This window comes from Diabrotica undecimpunctata, chromosome 2, assembly GCF_040954645.1.
Source record: "Diabrotica undecimpunctata isolate CICGRU chromosome 2, icDiaUnde3, whole genome shotgun sequence".
NCBI classification, from domain to species: domain Eukaryota; kingdom Metazoa; phylum Arthropoda; class Insecta; order Coleoptera; family Chrysomelidae; genus Diabrotica; species Diabrotica undecimpunctata.
Genome location: NC_092804.1, coordinates 149,875,572 through 149,890,071, shown reverse-complemented (window position 1 = coordinate 149,890,071; position 14,500 = coordinate 149,875,572). Strand labels below are relative to the sequence as shown.

At 31.5% G+C, this 14,500-nt stretch overlaps 1 protein-coding gene across 3 annotated transcripts in view; it reads left to right on the top strand.

The window, feature by feature from the left end:
* Smox (Smad on X protein) overlaps nt 1–14,500 on the top strand; it is a 31,288-nt gene that overhangs the window by 10,472 nt on the left and 6,316 nt on the right. Inside the window, exons 8-11 of one of the 3 annotated variants that reach the window (XR_011950104.1) lie at nt 3,859–4,003; nt 5,337–5,497; nt 9,482–13,390; nt 13,433–13,517. Coding sequence is in view for 1 of the 3 variants with exons in the window: in XM_072523734.1 (XP_072379835.1) it covers nt 3,859–4,003; nt 5,337–5,460 (269 nt within the window). In the remaining 2 variants the exon portion in view is untranslated. Of the gene's footprint in view, nt 1–3,858; nt 4,004–5,336; nt 5,498–9,481; nt 13,518–14,500 lie in introns of those variants that run through there. The other 2 variants (XR_011950105.1, XM_072523734.1) reach the window with 2 other exon arrangements.

Genomic DNA, 14,500 nt, shown 5'->3' with positions numbered 1-14,500 from the left:
AAAGGATCTTCTGAATTTGCCAATACTTTGACTGAACACACAACCAAGAGAGGATGGAATGTTGTCAGACCATTATCAATATTGAAATATAACCAGTACGTGACAAAAAACGATGTAGAATATGTTGCATGGATAAAATTTGAAAAAACACAATTTACGAGTGTGCTGATTGTGACAAAAAAAAACCTGGACTATGCATAGGATATTGTTTTCGCAAATACCATTCAACCAACAGATAGATTGCATTCAGTATATTAGTTTAAATAAAAATTTTATTTTCTAAAGACCTTTTAATTGTTAGCTGATGTCCCACTAACAATTTCTAATTTGATTTTCTATTTTATACACATTGATATGTTATAATTACTCGTACATACATTTGTTTTTCTTGATTTGTTTTTTATTTATTGATATTATAATGGAAAAAGTGATAGGTTTGTATGGAATTTTAAGTAGTATTGAGCAGGAAAATTTGGAATTTTAGAAAGGGAGAATTGTATTTATTTATTAATTACTTCAACACAGCTAAGTGAAAGAGCGCCAAACGGTGTAATATAAAATTGAAATCAATTAAAATGTTGTTCAATAAGTCTTCTTCGTACAATCTGTCCAATATTTTGAGCTTGATTCGGTATGTGAGGTTCATTATCATCTAGTTCTTCTTCCACATTATCTTGTTCATCATTTACATCATTCACTTTGATCCGAATATTGTGAAGAACTGCACATGCCACAATTATTTCTGGAACTCTTTCCAATTTATTATTTAAACCCCGACTCAAACAACAAAATCTTTTTTTCCACAATCCAAACAATCTCTCAACGGTATTTCTCGTTCTAATATGAGATCTGTAATACCTTACTTCTTGTTCAATTCCAGGATTTAAAAGAGGCGTCATTAAATACGGTAAACATGCATAGCCACTATCTCCAAGAAGAAATCCTGTTAAACTGCCATTCTCGAAACGGTGTTTCACTGAACTATTATTGAAGATCATCGAATCATGTTCTCTTCCAGGCCAACGAGCTACAACATCGAAAATTTCTAAATTGGGTCCACCCACTACTTGGACGTTTATTGAAAAATATTTTTTCCTGTTTCTATATACCTCGGCCATATTCCCTCCAGGACTTTTTATTGGTATGTGGGTACACTCTATACACCCTGTTACTTTGGGAAAATTGGCAATATCGTAAAACAGCCTTTGGTTCTTTCTCTGGTTTTCGAGACCTTCAGGAAATTTTATATATGTAGGTAATAGCTGAGCAAGTAGGCGGGAAATTTTAAAAATGCATCTCGAAACCTTGGGTTGTGAAAATCCTCTAAGATCTCCAGTTACAATCTAAAAATTAAGTTAAAATTAACTATACTACGATCTACCATTATATATATATATATATATATATATATATATATATATATATATATATACATATATCATGTTCTGAAAATATATTCTTTAATTTATCCTACCTGAAAATTTCCAGTAGCATAAAATCTCAAGGCAACTAAAAGACATAAAATGGGTGGAAACGGTAATCCACGTCGATTAATTTTCATCATTTCATCATTTATTACTGGCAACATTATTTCAATAACTGTTTGTTTTCGAAATCTATACCTTTTTCGAAATTCATTATCATTATAAAAGTGTAATGGATTTTGCATGTCCCTTATATATCTTCTGGGTACTTGTAATATATCGTTTTGTTCATTTATTTCTCGGTTAACTACATATTGATGTAAATCGTCCATCGCAAACGTATTTAAAATTGACGGGCGAATCGCCAGAGCATGCATATACCTTCTCTGGCGAACCTTCGAAAATCTCTAAACAGGGCATGCGTCATTCGAGTGTGAGATGACTGTGAAAGCGACTGGCGCGTACCCAACGACATGCCAGCGACTGTTCGGAGAGAGATGCTTTACGCTTGCGTCAACCAGGCTGTAGGTCGACTATGAAACATAGATATGGTGGTGAACAGCCAGCGACGCGCTGGAGTCGGACTATGAATACGAACGTAAGTATAGGAGAAAGCTAACACTATCAATGTTAATTTCTCATATATGTAAAGTACAGTTGAGTTTACATTGCTATATCAGGTAAACTGCATCATACATTCAAAGAAGTATATATGAGCTCAAGCATTGCTATTCAGAAAAAATCCGCCACTTATATTTTTTGACATATATACTTCAAGCGAATTATTTATTGTTTTTAATTTATAAAAATTTATGTATTGTTATTTATTTTGGTACAAATTAAATGTTATTTTCAAGATTACAAAGCATAGAGGACTGTCATGGTTCACTGACAGTTTCTGCAATATATAGCCCACCAAAGCACTCGATAACTAGCGAAAAATATGAGCAACTGTTTACTACACTTGGCAACATCTTTATGGCGTCTCATAATTATAATTCCAATTCCTTTGTAAATATCGCCCAAGTTTAGACAAAGTTTGGCACGATGGACAATTATACAAAATCTGAAAAAACTTACCAAACAATATTTTCTTTATTCTCAAATCCTGTCTTCAAAATAGACACTTTTAAGTAAGGTCTCAAGACACAACCACAACTTTACACCTAATAAAGTCTGTCGTGTCTCAGAGGAGTGTAATTGGTTCGATCCTTTATATCATTTACACAGCTTATCTTCCGCAAAAATATAAACATATGCAGATGATACCGCAATTATAGCATCTCAAAAAGATCCTGTCATTGCTTCTCAAATCTTCGACTCACTTGGATTTTATTTCCTCTTGGCTAAAAACCTGGAGAATTAAAGCAAATGAAATTAAATGTATCCATGTCACCTATACCCGAAGAGGTGCCTGTCCAACTGTGGCATTAAATGGTCAGTTCTTGCAACAAAAAGAAGATGCAAAATATCTGGGAATCCGTCTGGACCGACGATTAACTTGAAAGGATACATATATTTGCCAAGAGAAACCAACTGGGCTTAAAACGTAGCAAATTGTACTGGATATTAGGTAATAAATAGTTATAAATTGCTAATATACAAAGTCGTCCTAAATCCGATATGGAACTACGGAATTCAATTATGGGGGACAGCATCCCACTCAAATATCGAAATATTACAAAGCTTCCAGTTCCAAGTACTTGGGATTATCGTAAACGGTCCATGGTACGTAACTAACGGTGTTATTGCTCGTGATCTTAAATTGAAATATGTCAAAGAAAAAATATCCTACTTCTTCCAGAAGTATGATGAATGCATAGAAAATCACCCCAACGCATTGGCTGATGAGACGTCCTGCCCAGCGAAAGTTAAGAAGGCATCTTCCATGTGATGTGTCTGTCAGTTTTTGAAGCCTTAGTACTCTTCCATAGTCTTCCATAGTGTAGATTAGTTTGTGTAGTAGTTAACTTTCCCAAACCCAACCTTAGATAAGCAAAAGGAAACTGTCACTGGAGAGTTTTCCTAAATGTTTTGTTACTGTCATTAACATTTGCCTATTGTAAAATTTACAGATTGCAAATTAAATGGGATGTTTATTAAAAAAAATTAAATGTTTACCATTATATGGGTAAATATTGTATATATGGGATTTAACCACAATTTATTATAATGAAAATTACATTTTAGGTTTGTTTTTGACGTTTCGATTTCCACTCCGGAAATCGTTTTCAAAATAATTATTTTGACATAAGGAGTTGTTATAACCTGTTGTTGTTTATTAATTGAACAATTAAACGAAACGTCAAAAACAAATGTAAAATGCAATTTTAATTACAATCAATTTGTGGTTTAATCCCAAATAAATACAGTATTTCATTTGAACATGTCACAAGAAAACAATTTAAGTACTATTGTATGGTTTTATTTTTAGGATGCAATTTAAAAATTTTCAATAATCAGGAATTTGCGGCGTTGTTATCACAATCAGTTAGTCAGGGATTTGAGGCAGTTTATCAGTTAACAAGAATGTGTACGATAAGAATGTCATTTGTCAAAGGATGGGGAGCAGAATATAGGTAAGATTCATTTAGTAAATATTGATCCGAAAAAAATTAAATAGATTGCTTTGGGAATTTTTTCTATTTGGGTTTAATGTGTCTTGACACTATGGTCATTAACACAGTTACAATATAAAGTTACAGTGTACAAAGAACAAAAAGATTATAAGCAATCACAAAAGGGTTATTATAACGTACATAATGGAATATTTTAGATTTACATTAAAATATTTCTATTTTATAATCTACTTATAGTGTCATAAAAAATGAATAATATTTTGAAAATTGTAAAGCGAACTTTTCTGTAAGTTTTCTTTCAGACTGTTTCGCTTCCATTTGTCAGAAAAGGATGGGTATTATGTAAATATGTGTTGAATGCACTATAAAGAGATACAATTAAAAGACATTGGTGGGTTTTCATACACAGTGAAATTTTAAAGCTTTTAGAAGAAGACAACTTACATGTCCTTGCAAAAATCTTCACTAATATATACAAAATTTTCAAAATTCCCCAAGATTTGCTAACATCTATATTTCTACCCCTCCCTAAATCCAACACCGCCAAAAATGTATCAACTTTCGACTGATATGTCTTATATCCATATATACAATGTTAAAGTTATGTCTGAACATAATTTACAACAGAAGTTACAAAAAGTTCTATAAATTAAGGTACTTCTGAGAATCACCTTCCCCCTTAAGGAATACATTCACTGGTACTTCTGACTTTCAAGATAATCTTCCATTCAAACTGCATATCAAGATGTTATTATTATTTTTTATTTTTTTATACTGTATATTTTGTCTTCAGCTGTTGTGTCAAGATGTATAAATTAATATAATTAAATAAAAATTTTTTGGACGGCATAAAGATTAATGTTTGTGCCGGCCAATCAAGTTTTCCAAGTAGGATCTTTGAAAATGAAAGTCTCTTAATCGTATTGTAATAACATTACAATTATCTATTGTTCGTTAAATATTAGATTTTAATCAAATAATTATTTTTGTTTTCCTTCTATGCTGAGCTTTTTATCAAGAATAGTTTTTTTTTTGTAAAATGCAAGATAAACTTTTTCTTCATTTGAATAAAAATTTTTGGGACACTATATCATACCTCACCAAAAATCATTCCCTTATCCTTTCCGTCATCTAATTGTTGTGTCAATTATTTTCTGATTTTTTAGATATCATACTAAAAATACCCAATAGTACTGTGATCATCCACATATTGACAACATTGTAAAATGAATGAATTTGTGTAACTATTCTTTTTTTTTTTATTTAAACAAATATACCCGCATCAACCACTAAGGAACTATTCTTTTTATTCAACTTTTTTTGTATATTTTAGGAGACAAACCGTAACGTCAACACCTTGTTGGATAGAGCTACACTTGAACGGACCTTTACAGTGGTTAGATCGAGTACTGACTCAAATGGGATCACCCAGGTTACCATGTAGTTCGATGTCGTAATTGTTTAAGTTTTGCTCTGTCGGTTGTTTGACAGAAAGTACGTATTTATTTTTATTAATATATTATTTGACATTATCAAGCAATATAAACGTTATGTACTTTTATAGATTTCAACATGGATTTAAGAATATATACAAAAGATTTTTGTCCAATTTATTAATTAAATAATAGAAAACTATATGTTGTGAAATATCACAACGAAAAAATTATAAGATAACGTTGTTCGGCATTATAATAAAATAAATAGTTATTCATCATAAAATTCATCTGGATGCATAACTGAAATACATCGTCTCCTGGCGCTGTTACATATGAGCCCAGTCTGGTTATGCAAAAATCATAGATTTCACGGCAAAATTTTTCGCAGATATGTGAAGCTTTTAAGATATAGGTGAGGGTTACTAGATGACGAATAGATGAAAAGGTATTCGTATTTTTACCTTGCGTTTTTTTTTAAACAATAATTTATGGTCTCAATTTGATTTTTTGTCTATAAATTTTTTCCCTTATATTTTAAATAACCAATATTTATATCATTTTTTTTTATCAATAATATCTTTATTTTCCCGTTTTTTTCAATTAAAATTGATAAATAATTTACGGAGATTTTTGCAAAAAAGCAGTTTTTTTTGCACTAATTTATAGATTTTATTAATTTTTTATTAACAAAATAAAATGTTATTAATACATTTGAACATCGAGGAATTACCGTCTTTTAACTTTGTGCGAAATTTCCCCCCGATCGGTCAAATAGTTTAAAGGTTACTTAATTTATTTATCCCTGAGGCTAATTATTTAAACTATTGAACTTGCCCTATGAATGATGCTAGAGACACATTTAGCAAATTTTACAGGATTCTTTAAGCCTTAAACTATCTTAAAGAAGTTAAATGTATATTGCGTTTTCATCGAAATTATTTACAAAATAAACGTTTGAAAAAGAGGTATGTTTTTTACTTATAAACAATTGTAATAACTTCTATATTTTTCAAGCTACAGACTTGTACGTACAACCATTGGATAGCTGGTAAAAAAACACATTAAAAAAAAAAAAGAAAAAACCTTCTATGACCAATAGGAACGAAGTTAGCGACTATTTTTAAAAAAATCATGTCTCCATTGTTAATAAACATTAAGAAGTAAAATTTGCACAAATTTTGAATGAAAATCTAAACTTTATATTGAAACTTATATCTATAAAATTCATCCAATTTTTCGAAACTTACAGCCTTTCGAAACAAAGGTACTTTCGAAAGATCGAATTTCGTCAATGTCAGTGTAGTGGCTTTAGAAAGCAATATACTTATACTTCTTTGATTAACATATTTTGTGTATTCTGAACAAAAAAGTTTTAACTAAACGTATTTAATTATTTTTTGATTGAAAATTGTAAGTAATATTTAAAACTATTGAATGAATAAATTAATTATAACAAATAATTATAAAAAAACACAACGATACACTTTCTTTAAATGATTTAAGATACTTACAATTCAGCAGAAATATCGGTAAATATCTTTTAAACTAGAAACTCTGCCACGAACTGAAGGTGCAGCCAAACAACATGATCTTCGGGTTTACCATCAATTACAAATAAGTTTTAAGATAAGGTTAGGTAATAAGTTAGATGCTTGTGCCTATGGTTGGAGACAAAGTGCCACTGGTTTTGAACCAATTTATACTCTAGATAATTTAATTTCCGAAGAGACATTAAAGCACATTACATGCCAATGTACAGGTTGCAAAACTACTAGATGTGGCTGCAGAAAACTTGGTTTGAATTGTACGAACAACCATAAGTTGTACTGAGGAAGAAGTAGAGGAGAAAAAGGTTCAGAGCTGACAGTGAAGTAGAATGTATTAACCAAATTTTAACTTTTTAATTAGATTAATATTGTATATCATATTTGTACGAAAAATAGAATAAAAATCAGTATTGTTAATTACAAAAAAATACAAACAATTATAATAAATATAAGGAATATAATGTGTAAAAAATTACCCGAAATTGAATTTAAATATATAAGTATTATAAATCTCGGGGGGGGGGGGGTGAAAATTATGTCATCATTATTATTATTACGTAGTTTTTACGTTGAATTTCATACTCAATTTTTTTTTTCGGCCAGTGAAAACTATGCAGTTATTCATATTTTGACGAGCTATCCCAGAATAAAAAAAGAGGCTTTCAGTTGCAACGGAAGCCGAGCGAGATAATGTAAAATTTTCCTACGTGTTTCAATTTGAAGTTCCGATGTCGAAAAAAAACGGAGCTGAAACAGTTTTCATCTCCACTTTCCTATGTCGATCTTTCGAAAGTACCTTCGATTCGAAGGGCTGTAAGTTTCGAAAAATTAAATGAATTTTGTAGCTATAAGTTTCTATATAAAGTTTAGATTTTTATTCAAAATTTGTGCAAATTTTACTTCTTAATGTTTATAAACAATGGAGATACGATTTTTTTTTTAAAATAGTCGCTAACTTCGTTCCTCTTGGTCATAGAAGTTTTTTTTTAATGTGAGTTTTTTACCAGCTATCCAATGGTTGTACGTACAGTTCTGTAGCTTGAAAAATATAGAAGTTATTACAATTGTTTATAAGTAAAAAACATACCTCTTTTTCAAACGTTTATTTTGTAAATAATTTCGATGAAACGCACTATGCATTTAATTTCGGAGATAGTTTAAGTCTTAAAGAATCCTATGAAATTTGCTAAATGTGTCTAGCATCATGCATAGGGCAAGTTCAATAGTTTAAATAATTAGCCTCAGGGATAAATAAATTAAATAACTTTTAAACTATTTGACGGATCGGGGGAAATTTCGCATAAATTTAAAAGACGGTAATTCCTCGACGATTAAATGTATTAATAACATTTTATTTTGTTAAGAAAAAAATTAATAAAATGTATAAATTAGTGCAAAAAAACTGCTTTTTTGCAAATATCTCCGTAAATTATTTATCAATTTTAATTGAAAAACCGGGAAAATAAAGGTATTCTTTATATAAAAAAAATGATTTAAATATTGTTTACTTAAAATATAAGGCAAAAAATTTATAGACAAAAAATCAAATTGTGACCATAAATTATTGTTTAAAAAAAAAACGCATGGTAAAAATACGAGTACCTTTTCATATATTCGTCATCGAGTAACCCCACCTATGTCTTAAAAGTTTCAGATATCTGCGAAACATTTTTCGACCTTTTTTTTAACCAGACTGGGCTATATGGAAGTACATCTTAACTTGGGAGAGGTTGATTAATATATTAAACTGTGATGTAAAATATTTATTCTCTATTTACAGCGGGATAACTACTAGATGACATTACTTATTGTATGATGTATTAATTACGTCTCACAACTTGAATACAATTACCGACTTACTAGCTTGACTTTAAGTTAACAACTCTCCAAATTTCATTATTTACTCTTTTAATAATCATCCTTGTCTATGCCGATATTAGTCAGTTTTGTTGTGGATATGTAAGCAAGGCCACGCTTGGAGTATTTGCAATTATGCAATATCAGGTATTTATACCTGATAAAATAATTAAAATAAAAAATGGAGTAAGACAAGGAGATGCGCTCTCAACGGTACTACCTACGTATGACTCCACATGAAGTTGCTAGTCCTGAGACCTCCCTCGTCTCAGGACCAGCAACTTCATGTGGAGTCATACGTCGCCATGTTACCATATCCACTGGTAACTCTAACATCTTAAAATATAATACCAAATAATGTAAACCAAATTGTAACAGATAAATTTTAACGGGTTTTTACCCTGATATTTAGTGGCTCAAAACATGTACACCTAGACATTGATGATGAATCATGGTTTCCGAAAACGTTTTGTCTTCATGACATAGCCCGTTTGGGTTTTTAATTTATATACCTTTTATAAAGAATTTTTACTTAAATTTTTTGAAAAATAAAGTACAATTTCTATTATATTGCTGTATAATGTCAATTCAAAATGTTACCGATTACTTTTTTATTTCCTTTTTTCTTTTTGTTTTAGCTGTGAATCGATTTTAAAGTTGTGAGAGTTGAGTGTTTTTTCCTATTGTAAGTAATAATATTAAGAGCTACTGTTTTAAAAATAGAAGACTATCTCTGTGTTTTGGTAGTTTTAAATTATTGCCATTGTATTATTTGTGTTTCGATATCTTTGATAAAAGTGTCATTGGCATATGTTAAATAATTTGATTATTTATCGCCATAACAAAGGTACATTTACAATATGGAAAAAATGTTTTATTATATTTTTATTGATAAAATTGCAATAATTTTCATAACTAATACAAATAAGATTATAATAAAGATTTGTTACGTTTATCAAATAACACACACTGCCAGTTGATCATTGTGAATCAGTTAATCTTTTCACTGTGGAAAGACGCAAAGAGGTTTTATATAAATGTGGAAAAAGTATATCTCTTGATATCCAAAATGCTATCCATCAAGTATAAGAATTTTAAAATATTGGTTAGAATATATGGAACATAAAACTATTGATTTTTAGAGAACAATAATATGTTTAGTTACGACATGAAACATTGGCGGGTGCTAGTCTGTCTGAATATCTAATAACAGTATCCACAACCTTGCAGATTCGCCAGCTAACGAATGCCGTTGATACAGTACGTTAAGTTTTGGATTAGATATTACAAACTACATAAAGCGCTAAAATCGGCAACATTGCCTCGTACGAGGTAAATTCTCCGATCACCTCCAACTCCTAGACAGAAAACGAGAAAACCACAACGCATGGGATATGCATCTCCGTCCGTCGATTTTTGTTTTCCTTAAGGTCGGTACACATATACGAGCCAAACGGTATACATACGGTATGCGAACGCTATATTCGGTAATGTGTACGGCAGAAAAAAAAGCTTGCGTGCTGTTTCATCGTGACTCGTCGCGAACCAAATTGTTGCGGTTTATTTCACGACTTCAAAGGAAGCTCGTCTTTCAGTTTGGACGGCGCTTACTAGACGCAGCGAACATTTTTATTGTGTCATCAAATCGACATTGTGTGAATGACGTGTTCCTTCCTAGAGAGACGTGAGAAAACAGTAAACTGATTATTGTACATATTTTTATTAAACAAGCAAAAACAGGAACATAAATCAGTACCCAAATTATAAATAAAATGAATCATTTCGCACATGTGTGTTCGTTGTTGGTTTGTCCCTTTTCAATGGATCGAGATAAGTATGCGATCAGTACGATGTAGAATATTTTTCAAGGATCTGTACGCGTACGGTACGTATACCGTTCGGCTCGCATATGTGTACCCACCTTTACGTATACGCCGTTCATTTCTTAAGGTGGGTACACATATGCGAGCCGAACTGTTTGCGAACTGCTCGTGAGCTGTTCGCGAAGAGTTCGTTGAAAATATGTTTATGTTCAGACTATCCAATACCCTAAGTATCAAATAACAAACCGAGAATTAATTTACTTCGTTATTCTAAACATTTCGGTATTTTGTTTACATTATCTGTTACTAATTTCTCTCGTTACTTTTGAATAAGCCGCGCTCGTTCAGCCATTTTGTTTAACCGAATGATCTCATCGCACACTTAGCAGAAACAATGTATAGTCTCGAACACCGTCCAAATTTAACTGCGAACATTCTTTGTGTTCGTCCCAAAAACCGACAGTGCGCGGTTCCTACAAATTAACGAATATAGCGTTCACAAACGGTTCGCGAACAGTTCTGCTCGCATATGTGTACCCGCCTTTATAACATAAACTCGATAAAAATACACTGACCTTTATAAGGCGTTGCATTTGTATCCATTTTTAAAAATGTGAATAATTTTTTGTGGTTGAATTAAAAATAAAAGCGCATTTCTTTAAAAAGATAAAACAAAAAATATACTCTCATTGAACATAAAAAATAATTCCTAATAAAATAAGAAATAATTATTTATACCCTACAGAGATTATTCAAATATTTGACCTACGGCTGAACACAGTGTCCCAATCTGTCATAAAAACTTCTGCGGACAGATGAAAGAGTTTCTGCTGTATCAGAATTGGAGACTTCTCTTATTTGGTTTTTAAATTCATCCAAATTTTAGGCTATAGCCTCAAGATGATCGTAGATGATGCTTTTTAAATGTCCCCAAAGAAAGAAGTCCATGGGTGTAAGATCTGGAGATCGCGCAGGCCACTTAATACCGCCTGTTCCACTGATAACTCGATTCGGGAAAGCATTGTTTAAGTACTACCTAATTATTCGAGCGTTGTGAACTGAACAGCTGTCTTGATGGAACCAAACATTCTCCAGATTTACATCAGGAAGATTGAGAATAGCGGGAAGAACATGATTCTGTAACAAATCGAGGTATACTCTACTATTCAAGTTGCCCTCAGGCCTCTACATTTTCTGCAATTTTTGAGGAAATAACAACTTTCAAAATTTTTAACAATATTATGAACTGTCTGTACGCAAGGAATTGGTCTCCCTTCAAAAAACACAGAAAATAAATGTACACACTGTTGTCCAGAATTACCACCATAAAACCATTTTATTATTTGAACCTTTTCTGCGATCGTATAAACAGACATTTTGGTTACAAAAATAAATTAAAAATCTACGCTGTTATTGCTTTAAACAACCACTGTATAATGACAAATTATTGGCGACGAGGCAACGGAGGTTCGTGGAAAGTCGACAGCACGCAGTGTTGCCATTTATAGGGTGTACATATAATTTAAAACTTAACGTACTGTATGATTGATTCCAATCGTATCATGAGCGATATCGTATCACGTACCTCAAAATAAAAACGTTTGCTCTCTGTTCCTTCTTCCTCTGCAGCTATTTTCAAGCATCATAATTTCTGTTGAAATCTGTTGTACTGAGTGTTCCATTTGTTTTGATTGTGAGTTTCTCTCATAAGTTTTTGTATCTCTGGTTGGCGATCTTCCACGACTTTTCCCGTAGTCCATGTCCCCCACTGTAAGTATTTCAAAACCATTTTTTCTAATAACGTGGACGAAGAACTTGGTAATATTTTCAGCTACTATGGTATGTAGTCTCTTTATTTGGATCTGTTATAGGATTGCGACATTGGTTTTCTCAATCCAAAACACTCTTGTCATTCAACGCCGGCAATACATCTCAAAGGCATCAATTTTTTTGTCTGTTTGTTTTAATGTCCAACTTTCAGATACGTATAGGAATATAGGGAATGCCATGCTTTTAACTATCCGTACTTTGGTATTAGCATTATACAATGACTTTTTCCAGATGTTTGTTAGGTTTTGTCATGGCTTTCTTGGCCAGTACAATTCTTATTCTTGTTTCTTTACTGTGTCTCCCTTGGTTTGTTATTAAGAAACGGACTAAGTGAAAGTCTTAACCGTTTCGATGTTATAGATTTTCTTAATATTTAAATTATTTGAATCTTGTAGAGGATGTTATCATCAGTGAACTAAAGGTTACTAATTTTGCTACCATTGATGTTAATCAATATATGTTGAAGAGCATGGGGCTCAGTACGCATCTCTGTTGCATCCTCTTGTTTTCTTCTTGATTTCTTCGAGGATACTCCATAGTTGCTGCCATCACACACAGTCGAACGTTTTCATGTAAAAAATGTAGCATAAATCGGTTGGTTTGTTGAATTCCCTGGCGTTTTCTACGTTTTTCTTACGCATACTATACAATTACTGATAAGCTTATTGAAATATTTGACAATTTTCTTACAGATTGTTCGCGAATTTGAAAGTATTCATAATTTTCTTGTTTAGAATAATAATTTGAACGAGTACTTTGCATTCCATTTCAATTTGGACATATTTTATTCTTCACTCGAAATAAATATTTTTATTTCTGTATATTTCAACCAATGGTTTAAATTTTTGATACTCGATTATGGATTGTCAAATGCGGTAGTGAGATTTCAGTGAGGCACACTATACTTACTGAGTCATCGAGGAAAATCGTAATTAGAGTAGGCTATGGAATTTACATGAATTGGTAATGCAACCATTTTATAAGCAAATATTTTCTTTTAATCTTAGGTTTTGTTGATAAATTATTATATTTACAAATTATAGTATTAAAAATTAAATTGTTATATTTTTCCATACAGAGTACAGTATATATTTCATTGACTATTAAATTATTTAGCATATGTACCATAAACGGAGGATTATTTAATACACAACTTATTTACATAGTTGTAGGGTTGTTGGTATGATTTAAATGAGTAATTCTATAAGAGTTTTCGGAAGCACAAGAAATCTTTACAGTTTTGAATATTATGATTTTAGATTTTTTTACTCTCTAACTACCAGAGGTATCAGCATAAATATCGGCATTAAAATATCGCGAATTATTATATTTCTAAACAAATGTGTGGTAGTCACATATATCATTGGGAAGATTTGTATGCCAATGGAATTATATACACTTCTCCAAGAAATTAACGCACCACTTTGAAATATTAAAATATTTTATTAGCGTTAATAAAAATTTCCATTGTAATGTTATATTTTGCAAACCCCTTGTGTATGCTATTCGTACACTCTATATTTATTGACTGTTTTTTTATCGCTATAGTTTTTTTTTTGGAACAAAACAAAAAGAAGCAAAAAATGTACTAATTCTATAAATATCCTAATTTCCAAGTGTTCACGAATTTATTACTTGTTACCGAAGAATTGGTCGTCGTTTTAATCTGTCACACACATCCGTCTCACGGGTGTTAGAAAGATTCCTCGAAACAAGCGATCATATTCGCAGACCAGGGCAAGGACGAAACCGGGTAACTACCCCAATTCAATATCGATTTTTAAGAATTTCTGCTCTTCGACAACGTTTTGTAACACATCGAAGCCTACAAATTCAGCTTCGAGACGCGCATGCTATACAAATTAGTACTGAAACTGTTCGTCACTGACTTAGGGAATACAACTTAACACTACAAAGGGGGAGACTACATTTTGCCAGAGAACACGTTAATTGGTTAAAGGCTGACTGGGAACGAGTTCTATTTACTGATGAATCCCGATTTTG